Genomic DNA, 21,124 nt, shown 5'->3' with positions numbered 1-21,124 from the left:
ACCAAACCAAAGCCAAATTGCATAACAAATACAAGGGCCTATACCAGTTTAATGAAGCAGATTACACAGTTTGCACAGAGTTTGACTTACTCACTACTCACATCAAGGGCTGAGCATACAGACTGCAACACTCAACCCTCTGACCAGCGTCCATTACCAATGCAGGCTGTCAGCAAAAGGCCTTTTGGAGAACAAACAGTTTGCATGGCTTCTCTTGCCTACCAAAAAAGGAAGGACAGCAGTCTGATCACTACAGTAAGTGCTACTTTCTGAGAAGCCTTTAACCTGTATCATTTATTCACATTCTATTTTCCAGAAGCCTGTTTCCTCAGCACATAGCCTCACGTACAAGAGGGCAGATAAAACTTTATGGCACCAGGTCTGCAGTGCCTTCCTTGCTTGCCACTAGTCAAATCTTGGGCCATACCAAGGCAACTACCATAATTAGCAGCTTGGACATACAAAATTGCAGAGAGTAGAAACCAGGTAACAGCCTTGATTGCAAATATTTTGCTGTTAACAAATCTCTTCCAGTACCAAAAAAATTATCACTTGATGCAGTATCAAGATGCAGGCCAGTATTTACTGTCACAGACACAGTCCAGACAAATTCATTCCTCAAGGAGCACCAGCTGTGCTACATTTGCTGCCTATCTTAGTTCTTAACCCTTCAGGGAAAGGAGCTGACCCTGAAAAAGTCCCAAACCTCACTACTGATGTACTACAGTTTACAGAAATAAATTTGCTTTTAAGAGGATGTGTTTGTGGGAGATACACCAGGCCAAGCTCCATGGACTTCTAATATTACACAAATCAGTCCTGTGCTGAAGCATAAAGTGCAGGACCTCTTCCACCTGCAACCATAATGAGAAATTATGCCATATGTTCATGCAGCTGTGGCTAGCAGCAAGTGAGGGGACCTCTCTTATTCTCTTGTACTGTGCATCTTTTTTTCTTCTGTAAGAAGGGAACACCAAGGCTAATCAGCAGCATTTAGGTAACTCTTTAATAAAACAATTTAGGATGTTTAGGAAAGCATCCTAATGCCTCAGGAAGGAAAAAGCAGGCATGCATAATGCATTTAACAAATTCCAAATTATGGTATGCCCTGTTCTCCTTAGAATGCATCAATCACATTAATATCACTTTTTGTACAGAGATAACAGACCTCCTGATGTATCCATCCTGGTAAGTTTCACAGAGGGTTCATGTGATATTGATAGTGCACACAGCAAATGATAGGATACTAGAAGGAAAGAAAGCAATTTGCTTTCCTTTATGACTCTGCCCAAAGCTTAGAGGCAACAGTATCCTCATTTTTATGGGAAGTTACAAATGCATTTATTATGACATGCAGATGTCAGGGTAGTGGCACAGCCAAGGACTCACAGGAAATGTGGCCAGGTGACACCAGTGTAAGGATGGAACAAATCCTCATTCTCTCTACTAATAATCTAAACCCACAACCTACTTGAGGTGACACTGCCTGCTCTTGCAGCCCACTGCTGTCAAGAAACTGTAAGCAGTTACTTACACAGTTACTGTATTCCTATTCCTTATTCAGCTCTGACTCAAGCACTGCTGCTCCTGAACAAGAGTCAGGTGTTTCAGCACAGTACTGAAGTAACTGTTTATGTACCAGGCTGCCTCCACCTGTGGAGGCAAGGGAGAGAGAGATGGCAGGAGCACTGAGCAAGCACATCTAGGACACTCCCCTAGGCCTTGTGTCTTTTATTGCCACAGGGGCTCCCTGGAGGCAGGAGAGGTTTCAACCCAGAGAGGTGTTGGCTCCTGCTGGGAGGAAGCAGTTTAAAGAAACTGCATTGGCAATGACAATGTTAATAATTTAGCACCTGTCAGAAGAGAGGAGAGAAATGCTCATGCTCAACTTTAACTCTTACTGTCCCAAGGAGAATGGTGCTTCAGCCCTCACTGTAGTCCTTCACCACCAATAAGGGACTCTTCACCCTCCCTTCTACATGTTCCATATTTATCCATATCTCCCTGTTAGTTAGTAGTCAGCAACTGTTTTGGAATAAAACCTTTTAACTCTGCAACAAACTAATGAGGAGAAATTTAGTTCCCTACAGCATTGTGTGAGGTATTTGCTCAGGCACAGAACCTGAACTATGTTTTAAGAACTGATTTAAAAAGCCTGTGCCTACTTCTTTGAAGAACAGAGTTGGTAACACTGGCAGATAGGACAGAACTTGTTACTTGGCTCGTCCGTATATTTTCTAAAGCTGAAAAAACATCACCTCAGGTGCTCAGCTAAGTCTGATCTCACTCCTGTTGCTTGCACAACGCACTTAGAATAGATTATAGCTTTTGAAGCTCTACAGAAGAGCTGCAAACAGAAGTGACAGTAGATGGGAAGATAAGACTCTTACTAGGTAAAGTGTGAGATAGACGAAATACTGCCTAAGCATCTGTCCACTTAAGAACGGTAGAAAAAAAAGTCATTTAATGTGAGAAGAGGAGACAATGCCAGGGCCTGAGGTAAATGATAACACTGCTTTAACACCTAGTTGCTTAGCATTTCCTAGCTTTTGCTGATAAACAACAGGAGCTGAATAGCATTCAGGCACACCCCATCACTCCCAGGAGATTTGATACTGTCCCTCTCACTCATAATCTGCTGGTGAGCTTTGTTCACTATCTTTGGCTAAACCATCAATTAAGGGAAAGCCTTCATGCAGTCCCATACACCTCTGCAAGAATAATCTGATAGTTATGCTTTGCTGTGTGGGGTGTTAACAGTGGGGGACAGTCCCCCATTAAGGCAGAAGGGAAGCACATCCCTTCAATAGGGATGCCAAGTGCAGTAGGAAAGTATAAGGACTATGTACCTGCCTTGCAGTCCCTTTTGGGTCCTCAGACTCTACCTGAACAGCCACCTCCTAGACATGGGCTTATTCTTGCTACACAGAAGAATGCATTTCCCCAGAAAAAAAAAAAAAAAAAAAAAAAAAAAAAAAAAAAAAAAGGTGGTGGTTTTAGATTTGCACACCCTCCAAAAATCCAAAAACTAATGCAACAAGCAATTACTGAAGGAAGACTGGTGATATTTTGCAAGACAGAAAACAGTGCTGCTAGGAGAAGAACTACCTGTAAAATGAAATGTGAGTCAAAACTGCCTCAGGGACACTCAAGTCCCACACACTGCAGCATCACAGCTCTGAGAAGAGGCAGACAATGCTTCTACAGCATCTAAGTCTGCAGGCTCAACATGGCCCATAAATTTATGGACATATCTAAATTGGGCCATTCAAGACAAAAACCCACTTTTAAATGCATTACTCCCAAGGGGAGCACAGAAAGGATGTGATTATTCTTTGTACCTGCAATACCTGCTAGAGGAATAAAGGCTATTAGAAGGTCTCAGTCCACTCACCCAAAGAAGAATCACTGTCAAACTTTCCCCTCTGCAAAAGGAAAGGAGACAGTAACACAGATCTGACACCAGAATCCCAGCATTTCCATCCACTAGATGCTCTTTTTCTGCCATACTCCAGTTACTCCAAAACATATTTAGGAAGACGAACATGTAAATGGGTCAATAAGGACTAGTAAAGAGAGGTACATTAGAAAAAAATGCTATTTTAGCATCACCCTACTGAGAGGCACAAAGCTAAAACAGATCTAGAGCATATTTAGTTAGCAAGCCTCTGTGTCTTATCTCAGTAGGACCAAATAATTCATCCACACTTTAGAAAACCTCCATTCTTCTCCTCAGCTAGGAATACAATGATAGAGTCACATGAATAGGTACACAGAAACATAACAGAAAAGACTAGCTGAAAAGACTGCTCCCCCCAGTAACCATAACAACAAATAAGAGAAATATGTTTGTCTGAGGGATCTGCTTCTCTCTTTTTGGTAGTATCTTTTAACTTAAAAACACCTGCATTGGAGTCAAAGAATAAAGCTCAAGATAGTCACAAAAAATAAAGAATGTATTTTTCTCCAAAGATCAAAACCGTAACTAACATAAGACATTCATATTAGAGTATTAAGTTCAGTGTCCAAAAAAAACCCTCATCTGTCATATAAAAAAAAAAAAAAAGATACTGCAATTGCTTTACTGCTCAAGAATCTCTTTGCTCAAAACTGCTTAATTCTTCTCTCACAAAGTTTTGTCAGTAACTTGATTTTAACTACATTGTACAAACAATTTTTCTTTTCCACCCTCATCTTATCTAAAGCTCTTCTTTTGTTCTGGAGAGTTTTGTTGCATGCTCCTCTATAAATTTGCTCAAATGCTCTAAATCTCTGTCCCCGCCTTCAAATTTAATAGGGTTGTTCTTCTTGTCCTTTGGAGCAAAGTAGATGGTGGGGAATCCCTCCACTTTGTAGTGGTCATTCGTCACGTCGTTGGCAGTAGCATCCATCTTGGCTATAATCAGATTTTTCTCATTCTTGTATTTTTTACCTAGCTCATTATACACTGGTTCTAGTTTCTTGCAGTGTCCACACCATGGGGCATAGAATTCTATGAGAACATCATTCTTTGGATCCATCACTATGGTATCAAAAGTTTTACCCACTACCACTTTCACAGGCCCTTTGTTATTTTTTGGCACTGGCTGAGACTTCACAATTGGCTTCAGTTTTCCTAGAAGGAAGCAAAACACACAACACCATTAGAACATGGTAAGAGCAACCCTTACAATTTCCCCTAAGAAAAGGCAGAATTACATCCTCCTGCCAGGGAAAAATCACTGCACCAGCAAATGAACTTGCCTCAGCATGAAACACAGGCTAGTTAAAACTGGTGACCTTTTGGCCCAATAACCTCGTGAAATATGGGCAACAGTTTGTTTTGCAATTCCCTAGAACTCCTCCTCTTTTTATGGTTGTCCATCCACAAAGTACTGACCCATGATTTAATATAGTAGTCCCAAATATGAATGACCAGCTCACACTTAAGAGCCACAGGAGCATTTTAGGCTTGTAAAACAGACTGTTTACTGGAGCCATTACCCCAGGAAAGAATTCTTGGAAGGGTAAACAACAGAGCTTAGAGAACCCTATTTTAGAAACTGTACCTTTTTTGAATGCCAGCACAAACTCCCTGAGTACATCAGAGTCAAACTCTTCTGGCTCCATGGCATACTTCTTGCCACCTTCATCCAGAATGGCAGCATTGACATCCTCTCCACTCTCAAGCAGGCCCAAGTCTTTTATTTCAGAAGAATAATCTTCCTCATCAGAAACAGCAAACACGTATTCAGGGAAGTCTTTAGCCACTTCCAGGACTTTGCTTCTCCAGTACTGGGTAGCTGAAAAACCAGACCAGGACAGAATTGGTAATTTCTAGTTATTTAGTGCCTGCTTCCTCTCAAAGTGGAGGAAGAGTAGTCATATCAAACCTACCAACACGGTAGTCAAAACTGAAGTCCACAGAATAGTAGACAACCACTAGAGGACGCTTGGAGTATCTCTTGGCATCGTTGGAAGGCTTGCGATGGCCAACTAGAGGCAAAGCATGTTTTACCACGTGCTCTTTAATCTCAGATCCATCTGTAGAGTCCTGCAAAGAAATCATGAGAAAAGTTCAAGCAAACAGATTTAAGCAGCATTTCTGCTTAACACAAAAACCCCACAGTATTGGTACACACATGAATGAGAAAGAGGGAAGGGCACTTTATAAAAACAAGGCTGTCACCACGTTCTTTAAACCCTTGAGCACCAAATATTGTAAGGACAAATTATTATTTGAAAACATAACATCTGGACTAATTTCATAAAGTCCTCTTGTACAAAGCAATACAGTTTCAGTGGACAAGCAGGTTGACTCAGATATCTAGTGGGAGTATTTCCAACAGGAGGATGCCAACTGATGATAATTACAGAGAAAGAGAACCTTCAATCCCACACACAAACTTTTTAGCTCTGGACCATCTACTCACCTTAAGATTCAGAACATGCATCTTGGGCTCATGCTTTGACTGAAATTTTTCTGGCTGCATGACAACCAGTTTTCCTGGAGATGCTTTCAATAGTTTTGCAATCTCGTTGCTGAAGGTGTGATGGAATTTATAATCTTCTCTCAAACCATTAGCTGAAAAATTAAGGTTAGGGTAAAGGAAAAGTCATTAGGAATGAACTGACAGCCTGTAACTGAGATCTTGAGACTGTAACTTCAAGGAAACTCTCCTTCTGTTCTCAAAGTGACACAGAACAACCCAGTCTTAGACAACAGCTCTCATCCAGGGGTAAGAACCATGTGAATATACATACAATTCTAGTAGCACTAATTGAATGCTGTTCAACAACTCATCCACTTGACGAGTTATTCTACACACTCAAGCACCTTGAACAGCTTCCAAAACATATACAGCAAAACGGTTATTATTTTATCAATCTCCTGCCTCTTGGCTTCCTCCCAAATAGGTCAGCTAGCCAAACTATTTGCTTTGGGGCAGCCTGGGAAACAGTTCTGTACCTCGCCATGCTGAGGCACAAATCAGCTCCTAATACAACTATGACAGCAGCTCAAAAATCAGACATAGACAGGTTTCCAGGAATAGTGTAACTAAACTGACCCAGAAGTGGGTGATGATTCTTTCTCCAGGCCTCTTACCCCAAATGAGACTGGTGAAGATTGACTCTGGACTGCCAGATATGAAACAAGAGTAAAAGACAGGAAACATATCAAGGCTTTAAGCCAAGAAATTGTGGTATATTTCACAGGAAGGAATTTTCCCTCCTCTCTAGCCCACATGTTTTTAGGGACACAATTACTAAGCAGAGATATATTCAGTGACTGGCTGATTTACAGCCTCAAAATCTGGTGTGAGTTTACTTCTGAGTACCAGTAGAAGATCACCCCTTCCTCCTACTTCTCTCCAACCTTCCCTACTGAACTACAAGCAGAAGTAAATGATCTCTCCATGCCCAAAGTCCTAGGCAGAATCCCAATAAAACAAATTTCATTAATATTTTAAAATATTTATAATAATATTATAAATAATATTTCATTAATATTTTGAAACATTCTTTACCTGCTTCCTGATAGAGCTGATAGGTTTTGTCATTCTCTCCACTAAAGACACCAATGATGATGACATCATCCCCATCTTTCAGAAATTCTTGTACCTGCTTGGTAGCCTGAATCTGTTTGGATGGAGGACCAGCCTGCTCAATCATGTAGTCAACAATACCTGTGAGACAAACCCACCCCCAAAAAGTTGCTTAGAACATTTATTGAGCATTTATTTATTGAGAGATTCAGGCATTCCATCTACAACATTGTTTAATATCACATTTCCTATAGACACCTTTCCTTCTGTGCAGCCCTCCCACAATAACCTAAAGACCAAATCAGCAAGACCTCAGCCCAAGTTTTTAAAGCTGCTGCTCTGAATATTCCCTTTCAGGTTGGTTTCAGAAGAGATGAACAAGCATACAATCCATAGATATCAGTTGATCTTGCAGGCAATGCTCCTTTCTGAAATTCCAGACCCTTCACTCTCTCCTGAACCTGTTATGAGCCAAAATGCTACTTGAATAGTTTTAAGTTAATAAAGTCTCTTATTAAAAGTTAATATTGAATATTTTTCCAGCCTTCAAGGCACATTCCAGCACAATTAAAACCTGCCCATCTACTCAAACTGCCACTGCTACACCATGTGTATTCAACTTACTTGATATTGAAAGGAGCTGACACTACCACCAAAACATGTTTTATAAAGACTAGAGACAAATTCAAATAGCCTATGTGGGTATGAGAGCAGAATTTTCCAGTTTTCCCCAACTACTGCTGCTGTGATATTAACAAGTCTGCAAGTCCTACAGATACATCAAAATATTTGTGGTCAAGCCCCCCAGAAAACAAGAAGAAGCCTAAGCTGCAGTACCGTATTTTTCCCGTGGACCACTGTAGTCGTAAGGTTTTCCCTTGCGGAAGATTTTGAGCGTTGGGTAGCCAGTAACATCAAACCTCTTGGCAAGCTCAGTCTCAGCTGTGGCATCGACTTTGGCCAGGGGGATGGGAGGTGTGCGCTTGCTGAGCTCCTGGGCAGCCTTCTCGTACTCTGGAGCGAGCCTCTTGCAGTGTCCACACCTAGGCAGGGAGAGCACAGGGCACTGTCTATGAGCCATTAAGCCTGCTAGGTACCTTCTGCGTCTCAAGTGGAAGAGTTAAGTCTTCCAGAATGCAGAAATGGGATCATTGAATCTACAGAGGACACTTCAGCCTAGGAAGACGTGTCTCTGCAACCTGAAGCTGACCTCTGTGCCTGCCCTCACACCACTATAGGTAGCTTCATTTTTAGAGGCCATTTTTAAACTAAAGAGCAATTCTCTTTGGTTTTCAGTGTCTCAGTGTATTCCCAAATTAGTAAATATTGTAAACTTCCAGTGAAGATTTGGACACCACCCCTTGCTGAGACAGATCCAGTCTAGTCTGCAAGTGATTTACAGCGTGTTCCTTGGTGCAGATAAGAGCTGAGGCACACCAGAGCTACACACACCTGCATGAGGCAAAGGTGTGTGAAGAGGCATAACAACACAAGACAGGTTCACAAAGTGTGTTCAGGCCACCTGTGCTAGACATATACAGATGATTGCCCTCTTGCTTACCATGGAGCATAGAACTCCACCAGGATTATGTCAGCATCATTCACAACTTCATCAAAATTATCCTGGGTCAACACCAGAGTAGCTTCTGGTGGAGGGGTCCAGTTGGGGTCAGAAACCTCTTTGACTTTGGCCACAATAGCTGAAATACAGTTCAATAACCCAATTAGCAAGCATGCATTTTATCATACCAGGAGCACGTCAAATGCAAGAATTTGAAATCAGAGTGGCAAGCATGGTGTTGGACCAATGCTTACACATCAAGCTTACATGAGAACACTTTCTTAATCAAACTCCTTTATGCCTTATTTCCTGGTTGGCATTGCCAAGAAGGTCTTCTCTTCAACCCACAGAGCAGAGTACAGATCTGTACTTAACAGCACCAAATTCCATCTCAAAACAGACAGAAAAGGTAGTTTTTTCCCTCTCTGACTGAAGTTGGGCATATTAATTAAGCAAAATACAAGTAGGTTTCTATACAGTCAATATGTAGATCAAATGTTTATTAGCTGATCCTTCAGCAAACATGAGACTGCCTCCTCTTCTAGTCAAGTCATATTTCTAGAAACCTTCTGTCAGTAACAGCACTACCCACTACCTGCAAAATTGTCCTCTAGCATGCAGCCTGTTGAGAAACCAGGGAAAATTTCAGCATTCATAATTTTACTCAGTTTAAGATAAATAACTTGAGACCAGAGTCCTCCAAATATCAAGAAACAAGATCATATGCTACTTCGCTTTCTTACAGGGAACTGCAAAGGACTAGTGCTTACCATCTTCTGTCCGAGACCCATCATAGTCAACAGCTTGGCCTTTTTTCAGGATTTTGATGGTTGGGTAGCCACTGACATCAAAACGACTTGACAGTGAAGTGGCTGCAGTAGCATCTATTTTGGCTACAGGAATAGGAGGGTCATTTTCCTTCAGAGTTTTGGCTATCTTTTCATACTCAGGAGCAAACTGCTTGCAGTGCCCGCACCTGTCAGAGGAAGACACAAGTAGGTACATAAATGCAGGACAGACATAGAGGTGCTCTGACAGATGCCTTCTGACAGATGTTCACATCAACAGCACAGAAATGTTTGTCTTGCTGCATGTTCAGATCATGGAGAGATAGAGAGCAACTGTAGCTCATGTACTGCTTGTTCATGTCAAAACCTTTTTTTTTTTTTCTTAATTTTCATTCAGTGTGGAATGCATTGCCATATGCTTTATAAAACCACTGTAAAAAAATTCAACAACCTCTTTTACAACAAAGTTGTAAGCCATGTATTATGCTCTTCCTTCCTTCTTTCCCCCACAGATATTGTCTCATTTTAACTCCAGCTTCTCCCTAACCAAGGTTCACCTTCTCTCCCAGTATCCTAAAGAGAAATTGAACCAGCAGTTAAGCTGGCCTAACAAAATCTCTCACCCACCATGGTAACACAGCATCTGCTCCCCCTCTGGCCACACCAGAACTCTCTGGGAAGAACAGAGGCTCCTGCTGCAAAAGCAGGCATGACAGAGGATACTAGCATAAGAAATGCTAAATATAACCTGACAAGCTAAAGATGAAACCAGGAAAATGTAGGAAAACAGAAAGAAGTGTGTGGCAGATAGCCTTAGCCTCTCAGCTGGCAGGAGGGGAAGCAGAAAAATAGGTGTTTACTCTACGATGACACACACCCTTCTGTTTAGATATTAAACAGAATATTCTGTTTAGAATTAAACTTCATGTTTAGCTTTCATGTAGGCAAACTACAGCTGTAGAATTAGTGCCTACAACCAAGCAGGGATGGGATTCTGTGTGACAAGAAAGACACAAGTTAAAATGCAGCTCCACCTCAAGCAAGATCATATTCCCCCTTCATTCAAAGGCTGGAGAAGGACCAATGACTAAGTTATTTTTGTATCACTGAGTCACAAAAGAAAAGAGGTTCTGGCTGGAACACTAACTCAGTAACTCTACTGAAAGGATCTTCTACTCTTGTTTTCCCCCAGTAACCACCCCTAATGTTTTTGAACATAAGAATACAAGAGAAGACACATCCTGGCCTAAATCCTTTGTCTTGTTTATATGCAGGTAAGTCCATTGTAGCTCCCTGGAGCAGACCAGTGGTGCTGTATATCCTGGGATGCCAGCAGAACAGCCATCATTAGGTAGATGTATGAGGCATTGCTTAAATTGATAATCCAAACAAGCTATGTCCCTGATCACACCCCACCCTTCTGACACGGACAGAAATGTGAATTTGGAAACAAAAACCTCCTGGCAATTCCTCTGCTAGGGAAGCCCTCATTACTCCATCTAGATGAGCAAATACACACATTCTCAGTGGTCCAGCACTGGCACAGGATGATAGCAAGCTGCAAGACCACACTGCATGATTTGTCTGGGCCTCACTGGGACCATTTCTGTTCCCTGACAGGCATAAAACAGGGAGAGAATCAGGCTTGTGAGTCCCTTGCCATGAGATCCCTCAGTACGACCCACACCTGTGGGACAGGAGCAGGCTGTTGGTTACTGCATGGTACAGGGGTGGGAACAAAGGTTCTTCCCCACTACCAGAACCATCTCTTTTTCTGGACTATAGCAGTGTCCAGGGCATCTCCTGCAGGCAAGTTACTCCTTTGTCATCTTTAAAATGGCAACCCAAGCTCACTTTTTAGGCTCTTGTCCTGGCAGAGAAGCCCTCTGACACTGCACCCAAAGAGGTACTGCTGTGAACCCACCATGGTGCGTAGAACTCCAGCAGCACGGTGTCCTTGTCTGCAGTGAAGGTGTCAAAGTTTGCATCATTCAAGACTAATACACCATTTTCTTCTTTAACTACAGAATCATCATCATCTTCATCATCTTCTTCATCGTCCTCATCATCACCATCATCATCAGCTTCTTTTGTAACAGATTCTGGAAAGGTAAGAATAGGACACAAATTAGATTCTGTCAAGTTTAATGTTAGTGACAGTACCAGATTAAAGATGGATTAGATATCTCCTGTGGTTAAGAAAAGTACCCACAATCATTAGTTTCTGCTCCACATCCAGTGACAGCCATCTCAGTTTGCAAAGAGCTTGGACTCAGATGTTTGACCACTTCAATTTTGTTCACACTACACCAGCTAACAATATTAATACTTCAGTAAACTATCAACAGGTATTTCACATTTCAGGGTGAAGTAATCAAACAGACACAATAATGAAAGCACACAAATCTATGCAACAGTTGCCACCAAGGTTTGGTGGACATCTTGTTAAAATGCAGGCAGTGAGACATGAAGGGAACACAGATGATACTTGAACTTCCAACAGAACCCCTTCACCAAGCAACAGAACAGCTGTCCTTTAAGTGTAGCCAACTTGAGGTTGGAAAAATTAGTGTCTTACACCAAAAAAGCAGGTGCTATCTGTCCCCAGTGCTTCCCTTTTACCTCTAGTCACAAGACCTGTAACACCACAATAGCTATGTGCTGCCTGTCTGAAGGTCTAATAAACAGACACTTGTTATAAACCCAAATGTTACAATTTCTCTACTATCAAGGTGGTTTGGAGGCAGCACTTCAAAACTGTGCTTCTTTCCTGACTGTTCCATCTACCTCTCCCATTCTTGCTTTCAGTTATGATGATGTTTCAGGTCTGTGATTCACTGAGGAGTCTTTCCTCTCACGGGAGCAATCACAATGCTCTGGATCAGCACCAGGCTGCAGTTGAGTGTAAAATCAAAACCTACTGCAGGAGTCCCAGGAAAACCCACTCCTATGCACCTGGCAGATGCCAGGTACTTGTCAAAAAAAAAAAAAAAGGGGACTGAAAGCTTCTTCTTTCGAATAACTTTTGGGGAGGCCTTTGATTTAAGAGCAAAACCACTAGTCCAGAACTGCTTCAAAGGAGAAAGCAGATTTGTTAAATTACCAAAGCAAAATCAGCATGTGAAAGCTGAAGGCAGGACATTTCTACTGGTTCATTCTTTGTTGGTTTGGAATTTGGGATGGTTTTTTCAATATCTGACCTTTCACATATTCCTTTAAACTTAAAAAAAAACAAACCAAAAAACCCCAACAAAACCCTGCTATCTTTCAAGGAAACCAGACCTTCCTGAACGACTTTAAAAGAATTTCATTTACAGAACAAGTAATGAAAATATCTCATCCCAAATGCAAACTGTAAAACAATGAAGCTTAAGACCCTTTTGACCAGTGGGAGTCCCAGGAGGAATGGGGGGGGGGAAAATTTAAAGAAAGGAAAAAAGGATTAATGTTTCTTGCTCAAAATTATTTTCTATTTAACTTTAAATGACTTTTGACTAAGCTGAGAGGAGTTACTGCAGCAGTATTCTGAAAATACTCTGATTTCATCAGGAACTTGAAAGCTAAGAATGATAAATATGTGCTATCCAGGTATATGAAAAAGGAAACAAAACAATGCCCACTTTTCTCAGACCAACAGCAGACAATAGGAACAACCTCACCATGGATAAAATTATGCCATTAAATTGCAATAGCTATTTTTATTTTAGAAGAAAGTATAAAATGCTCTCAGGAAACAGTATAGGCTCTTGGAGAAAATATGCTGATTTTAATTAGAGGTCAACTTTATGTACCACAAAAATACTAAAGCTTCTGATGAGAGGAGAGATCACAGGAGATTCATTTATCACACAACAGTAGTCAGCTGGATTAGGTTTCTTTAACAAGTCCTAGTGTTTCACCTGATCTTTGAAGCAGCTAAAAGCACTATTTGCAAGCAGACAATGCCTCCTGTGTTGCAGCATTTGCTCACCCTTGAGTGAATCTACGCTATCACATACCTGCAGGAGTGCCCTGGTGAAACAGCCGGATTTCAGCGGGCTTCAGCAGGCAAAACTCGTGCCTTACATGGGTGCCCAGCAGTTCTGAGGGCTGTGTCTCACTGCAGGCTGTTCCTGGTTGGCCTGTGCCTGAATTCCCAGCCGTTGCATTCCTGGCAAATTGCTTCAGATATGATTTTTCCTGACACAAAGGAATGCAAGCAAAACCAGCTGGCCAGTTCTGCTCCTGCCTCTTTAAACTATCACCAGATCTGTTCCTTGTTCCCCTTACTCTGCTCATTACCCACCCCCAAGAGAGACAAAAACCACAGCAGATACAGCGGCACCTTTTTTTTTTTTTTTAGAAAACCAAGAACAAGGTATCACCTGCAAAAACATCCAGCACCGCTGGAAAATGTAACCATTAGATGCACCATCCTCACTGAAATAATTTTGTATCTCTCCCTGCAAGTGGCTGTAGAGCCTGCCACGGTAAAACTTCCCTGACAGTGGCGCATTGTCACGGGCATTACACACACCCACTTCCTCCTCCCTGGAGATGAAGGCAGGACAATAGCACTGGAACAGCAGGACTCCACCTTTTCCCAAGTGGCTTAAGGAGGGAGTGCATAAAAAAAAAGTTAACTGCACTTAGATATCGGTCCTTACGAGTGCAGCCTTACTTTCTGTAGCTTCCAGTTTCACCAGCACCTAGGGCTATCATAGGTGCCATCCCTTTGCTGTTGGGACTGAAAGAGCTGTTTCAGGGACCCAACCACGGGAGAAACAAGCAGGATTTTTTTTTTTCCCATTAAGAGCAAGAAACTTTCTTCTGCATTAAAGATTTACAGTTTAAAGAGAACAGAATGAGACTAACTGTGACACCTGAAGTGGCAGAAGTAGCTAATAAATACTTATATAAGTCAGCACATGAAAATAAAAGAGTCCCCAAACTGAAGTGTCTTTGTTTCTTAAAGTGACTTGCAAAGCCAGACAAACCAATATGTGGCTAAAACCTGCCCTCTGGTAAAATGTGAATAACCCCCTTTTACCAAAAGAATAATTAAAAAAAAATCCACAAATTTCAACACATTAGTACACAAGTCAAAAAATGTGATCAAGAAGGTACTTTAAGACTTGAAATACATGATGCTGGCTGGCCTTCATTAGGATGACAGCTACTCTGGAATTAATTCTTACAGTAACTTCACTGAACACTCAGCATTTATCAGAAATATGGCCTAGTAACACTTTCTTAAACAAAGCAGATCCTGTACAAAAAAGCTGCATCCAGACACCAGTGACTCTGGGATTCTGCCTGAAAGTTTCCTTTTGAGGAGCAGACTGTTCCTTAATTGGATGAGCTCAGTTTTCAGAAACCCAGATCGCAGGACTCATCATGTGTTGCTAAGGCATTCAAAAGACTTTCAACAATATCAATCCCCCCTCAATCTTTTCTGTGGTAGATCCTCTATCTGATCCCTCCTTTCCCATCATCAGGATGCTAAGAGTGTAGTGGTCAGGATCCAGGCTAACCCCACTTCCAGCATATTCACCTCCCTGCCCTGCTCAAGCCTCACCTCCCAAATCATGCAGTGCAACAAGCTGGGTTTGCTCAGAACTTTTCATCCCCCCAATAATCAATGTGCATAAGATTACTTCCTTGTTGCAAAGTAAATTTATTCCACTTCACCCAAGCCTGCATTCCAAGGGCAAACGTGGAAATCCCCAACTATGTTCACTTTTAAGGCAAAGGCTTTGTAAAGCCTAGTTCATGATCTATATACAAATTCAAGATACACAACAGAACCTGGAAAAGGATTCAAGTTGGGCAGTGGATTAGTGGTCAGCTCCACACAGCAGGAGACACTTCCATCACTGTGTACCTTTGATCCCGAGAACTCCTACAATGAGAAGAACAGCAAGCATGGGAAATGCTGATGAGAGGCTGGCCCACAAGCTGGGCCACTGCTGCCAGCCTCAGGTAACACTGGAACATCGCCGGTGTTACTTTACCCTTTGAAGGAGGCAGGGGAAATCAGTACTTGGCTTTGTCACACATTACAAAGAAACCCTAACCATGTTCCAGCTAAAAGCAGAGAAAGAGGCATAATAATTGTATTGCAGTACACAACAGAAAAAAAAAAAAGAAAAGAGCACCACAGGAAGATTCTGTATCTCCATCTCCTTACTGCAGACGCCACATCATTTAAAACAAATCTCTTCACCCTTATCCTACAGACCATACAGTCAGTTACACAAATAGGGTAACAATTTAAATGCACTTCTGCAAGTTTTAGTGCCTGTCAAGCGAGCAAGGAGTTGCAGGACATGAGTTCAGAAGGTCATCCATAACCCAGACTCTCTAAAAGCCCTATCATGCTTTGAATTCAGCAGCGTTCATGTAGGAAATATGAAAGATGCATATTTTACCAAAATCCACATGAAATAAACTTAAAACCAAAAAAAAAGAAACACCTTCAGATGTCTGCCTCCTACATACAAGCACTACACTCAGTTAGGCTGAGCAGCTTTGTTTCAGCTAATTCTGGAAAAGAGAAGACACAGTGAAATTCAAAGACAATGGGAAGAAACACCAAGAAGATGGTAACAATGGGCCTTCCTTGGCGAGGGAAAAATAAAATCGGTTTGAAACACGAAGAATGCACACAGTTCCTGAACAAAGGAGTAAGGAAAAGAGTGTTCGGTCAGAGAATCATGGGATGCAAAGGGTTGGACGGGAACTTAAAGATCCCATAGTCCCAATTCCCCAGCCATGGGAAGGGACACCTCCCACTAGACACTGCTTGGGGGTCCTGAACTCTGCCGGGATCCAAACCTCTCTGGGCAACCTGTTCCAGCGCCTCACCACCCTCAGAGTAAAGAATTTCTTCCTCACATCGAACCTAAATGTCTCCCCTTTTTCAATCTGCGCCCATTACTCCTCGTGTTATCGCATTTCCTGATGGAGAGTCCCTCTCCGGACAATGAAATCGCAGTCATATCTGTCCGATAGGAGTCGGAATAAAGAAATGGCCAATTCCCTGGAGATTTAAAAGCCTGGCGCTGCCCACATGGCTAATTGTTAGCCGGGTGTGTAAGCTCCGTGCTGGGAGAGGCGGGAGAGCCGCCCCAGGGCGCAGGACAGAGGAGCCGCCGGGACGAGCGGCCGGCACAGCCCTCAGCGCCTTCACGGCCCGGGCTCGGCGAGGCCTGCGAGGGGCACCCCGGCCGCAGCGGCGCCCGCCGGCCCGGCATTCCCGCAGCTCACCCCTGCCCGCGCTCACCTCCGTCGCCATCCTCCTCCTCGTCCTGTGCCGCCGCGCCCCGCGCCAGGAGGGCGATCTGGGCCAGCCCCAGCAGGAGCAGCAGCACCCACACGCCGCGCATCCTCATCCCGCCACTGCTCTCACTCCGGCCCGGCCCGTCTGCTCCCTGCGCTGCGCTCCGCCGCTTGCCCCGCCCCGCGCCGCACGCCGCGCCCCATGATTGGCTGTCGCTCCAACACGTGCTTGGCGCGGCCGCCAATCAACAACCGTCACGAGTGCAGCCGGCGCGGGGTGCGCGGGATCCGCGGCGCCCCCGGGGACCCCCGGCAGCCGCCGACGCGCCGCCGCGGTGGGACACAGGCGCCATCGGCCGGAGCGGCGGCGGAAAAGCGGCGGCGGCGCCGCGCTCAGCAGCGCCCGGCCACTCTGAGGTGCCGCCCCGCCATTGGCCGCCGCCGCGCCGCCAACCGCGGATCGCCACGCGTGGAGCGCGCGGCCGCTCCAGGGGCGGGGGGCGGGAGGGACGGGGCGGTCCCGCCACGAGCGAGGGCAGCCACATCGCCCTTCGGGATTGGCGGGCCGGCGCCGGGGGGCGGGGCCAGCCGCCCGCGGCAGCCTATGAGAGCTCGCCGCGTAAGGTGGGGCGGGGCGAGCTGAGGGCGGTCTGAGGGCAGCCTGAGGGCAGCGCTGGGGCTGCTGAAATCGCAGTCTGGGGGAGCGGGATCCCGGGAAATTCCTGCGGACGGGAAGGGGGGCATGGAGGCCTCGCCCCTGGGGGCTCCCCAAGGGCCGGGTGTGGCGCAGCGAGGTGTCCCGGCACCGTTTCTGTCCGTGGCTGTCCCCAGGCTTTATCCGGTGAACGTCTGGGATGCAGCAAGACGGCGCCAAAACCTGGGCTTTTGGTGCTGGAATTGCCACTCTGCCCCCCATGCTTGGGCAAATCACAGCTGCTCATAGGAACAATTATTTTAGTCTTTACAAAACTTTTGACTTTTGAAGGTAGGCTGTAATCACAAAGCCCTGCTAAGCTCCGTGTGCAATGGTTACACTGTAAGAGTAGCAGTAGCTTGTGATAAACAAATATTGTCAAGGTTTTGAAGTGCAAGCTTAAAATACAGATTCACCAGTTTTAGAGGAGTAAGATGTTGCGTTGCTCTGAAAGGCTACTGTTCCCTCAGTTTGGCATTTGGAAGTGTCTGCAGGTTGAAAAAACCACTTTAAAGGCCTGCTGTGTTCTCTATCCTCAGGTTATGGCCCAGGGGTCAGTGCCTTTCCTCAACTCAGCTGCCACAAAAGTTACCTTGAAAATACAGCAGCTGATACAGGAGCAGTTTTTTAGCTTACTTGGTGGTATGTCACTAGAATGGAGTGGGGCCTGATCTGAACCAAGTTGTCTGTGTGGATCCTGCCAAAACTGTGATCCTGATCCTGCCGGGTTTTGGTATTGGTATAAATGTTAGTTTGATTAACACTGATATTCAGTAATTTGATGATAGGTGATCAGATTGGACACTCCATGTTCTCAGTGAGAAAAATTAAGAGTATGGAAGGCTTTTATTTAGAGTCTTGGTTCACTGTTTAATGTAACCCTTCATTTGAATATCATTTTGGTGTGTGAAATATTTACTGTCTTTGTCCTCTGAGTTTATAAGAGAGATAGTGGCTATTGCAATCCATGGGGTTTGTTTAAATTTCTGTTGGAGATTTTCCAACTGATCTGTCAAGGTAGAGGACAATTGTCAGGCCTAATTCTTCCTGACAGACATTGCCTAGGCTATTGCAAAACTGGTTAAAATAGCTTGCAGAAAAAGTGAGCATGTAAAATGGGGAAGTGGTGTCAGTATTTTTTTTTTTTTTGTCTGCTTTTACTTTCATAATGAGTTTTATGGTTGTTGTGGTTTCTGTCTGTCCAGGTTAACCAACTGAAAAAGGAGATCAGTAACTTTGCTAGGCAGTCAAAGGTGCCAAGTACCAACATCCTGCCAGAGAGTGAATAGAAAGTACAAATATAGGGGAAGTGGGTTTATTATTACTTATTTGAGCTGCAGGAGGAGAAAAGCCTGGAAGGCAGAACCCCTGTGATCCCTGTTCAGCCAAGGACAGCCTGACTGAGAAATTTGCTGAATTGTCAGTTCATTGTGTAGGTAGTTACAACACTGGCAGCCCAGATGGATCTTATGCCCGTCCCACTAGACAAACAGGGCCTTGGCAAAAGACCATGGTCTGGTCTGTCTTCAAACCAGCAGGGCTGTGCCTGTCTTCCTGGATTAGGGTTGCACAGGATGGCACAGGGAATATAGAGCTGTGAATGGCACACCAAGCAGATGTGTGATTCATCACAGAGCAGCTGGGTGCCAGCTCCCTGCAATAGTGAAATATACTGGGCACTTGGAAGAGTGTGCCAGCTGTGCAGCTCTTCCAAGGGATTCTTTCCTGCTCTCTAAAGGGCTGGTTACCTGTGGGACTGACCATATGAAACTGCAAATCCTCTGGGCTAAGCACTGCTGGTAAGACTGCTTTTTGCTGAGTGCTCATTCCTTATGTAAGTTAATAACAGGGGCACTCTCCTCTTTGCCAGGAGGGTCTCTAGGCAGAAGGCAGGTGGAACACAGCCTAGAATAGGGTCACCTATGGGTTAGATGCATAGAAAAGTGAATGGCACAGGTCTCTTGCAGCTTGTCTGATAGTGAGAAATTGGCCATACAAATCCCTCATCCTGAGACACACTGGAGGGCCTGGAAAGCATGAGGCCTCAGAAAACATCTATGGTGTAGTTTTTGGGTAGAAGGCATTATCTACCTGATAACATCTGCTGTGCTGCAGAAAAGTGCAGGTATTAGTGCACACTGGTTATTTGAAAGTGGATCACATTTTGTGCATACTGTGCTTTCATATCCTGATAAGATGTTAGCATCACTGTTGGCAGACCTGGAACAAAGCTTCTCCATAGGAAGATTCAGTAAGTGTTTTTCCTGTTGGTTTAAGTTGCCAGTGGCTACCTTAAAGTCTTCACAGGTGGCACCTGTGTTCCCCAACATCATTAAGTAGTGGACTGTGGAAATCTCTCCTGGTATCACACTATACTTTTCTCTTTCAAAAGGTAGCCTAGACACTAGTAATCCTGTACCTCATTCTGCACGTTCTGTGGGGTACAGCTGTTGGTCTTAGAAGAGGCATATTCAGCAGTAAATATAAAAAAAGAAAAAGCCAGTGTTCCTCCATAAAAATCATGAAAACGGTAAGGCATGTCAGACTAAGCTATTTAGGTCTAACTTCTGCTATTAAAATGTATCACAATCTCAAAAGTAAATGTGGACCTACTTGGCCTTTCACAGGCTGTGAGTCAACACAGGCAGGCAGCTGGGACAGCCACAAACTCACAGTAAGAACTCAAAGAGTAAACTAGTAAAAATTTAAATGTAAAAAGGTAATATTATAAAACTGTAAAGGTAAAAATGTAATATTTAAAATGGTACAGTGTCACACAAGTGTTTTGAATGATTTCTGGTAGGTTTTTTTTGTCAACCTTGGTTATCTTGTTTGCATAATAGCTAAACTTTCACTCGCTGCTGAGTTGTCTTGCACGTAATCTTCATGTAAATCACTTCAATGAACCTCAAAACAATGCCTAAAATATCCATCCTGATTTGCATTTCACCTAAATCTGAAAACAACTTAGAGCAAGAGAGACACTTGTTGAACTCGTCATTTTTTGCTCAGTGATTGATTCATGTATTATGATACTTATTTTAAAATTCCTTACAGTTATCATTGTAGAAAGATGATAGAAAGTTTGATGTTTAAATGTTCCACTTCAATACTACTAAATTCTTGTAAGTTAATGAAATATGGGAAGTCACAGTAATATAAATGCTATTGATTCCTGTATTGCTCTCTCATTTTTCTGCAATGATTTTGAGTGTCTGTCTGGATGACTTCTTTTTTTTTCTTTTTCTCTTGCCTTTTATTTTTTCGTTTTTTTCAGGGACCTGCTTCTTAGTTCTTGGTTGTCTGTTACCCCTTGTACTGTTACTACCAGTCTTGGTAAAAATTCTCTCCATCTTTCTTACAAGACCCCTTCATATGTTAAAAGGCTGCAATAAGTGACCCTGGAGCCTTCTGCAGGCTGAGAAATGCCCACTCTCTCAGCCTGTCTTCAAAGGAGAGATGTTTCAGTCCTGTCATCATTCCTGTTGCCCTCCTCTGGAGTTGCTGTGACAGGTCCGTGTCTTTCTTGTGCTCCGAGGAAGGAGCAGGATTCCAGAGCTGGACACAGTGTTTCAGGTGAAACCACCATGGCAAAGTAAGGGGATTCCTCTGGATGGCATCCTGTCTTTTTGGCTTATCAAGTGTATTTGGATACTCCCCGCTGGGAGGATTTGGGCAGCATTTGTGATAGTAAGTTAATCGGGGCCCAGGCAAAGGAATGGGATTACTTATTCTCAGTAAACTGAGATGCTGGCTGGCACAATGCTGGCCTGTGCCAATCAGAGCACTTCCAAGG

At 43.6% G+C, this 21,124-nt stretch overlaps 1 protein-coding gene across 1 annotated transcript; it reads right to left on the bottom strand.

The window, feature by feature from the left end:
* Positions 1-1,987: 1,987 nt before the first annotated feature.
* On the bottom strand, positions 1,988-16,772 carry PDIA4 (protein disulfide isomerase family A member 4). Its single transcript, XM_083861462.1, has 10 exons — positions 16,639-16,772; positions 11,299-11,476; positions 9,357-9,562; positions 8,587-8,725; positions 7,863-8,068; positions 7,008-7,166; positions 5,913-6,064; positions 5,377-5,533; positions 5,049-5,282; positions 1,988-4,615 (listed from the first exon to the last, which is right to left on the bottom strand). Exons 1-10 carry the CDS (start codon positions 16,745-16,747, stop codon positions 4,200-4,202), a joined length of 1,956 nt encoding a protein of 651 aa, XP_083717588.1. The 5' UTR covers positions 16,748-16,772; the 3' UTR covers positions 1,988-4,199.
* Positions 16,773-21,124: the final 4,352 nt, after the last annotated feature.

Source organism: Zosterops lateralis (genome assembly GCF_965231275.1).
Source record: "Zosterops lateralis genome assembly, chromosome: 1".
NCBI lineage: Eukaryota > Metazoa > Chordata > Aves > Passeriformes > Zosteropidae > Zosterops > Zosterops lateralis.
The sequence above is the reverse complement of the archived record's forward strand: the minus strand, read 5'-3'. Positions and strand labels throughout refer to the sequence as shown.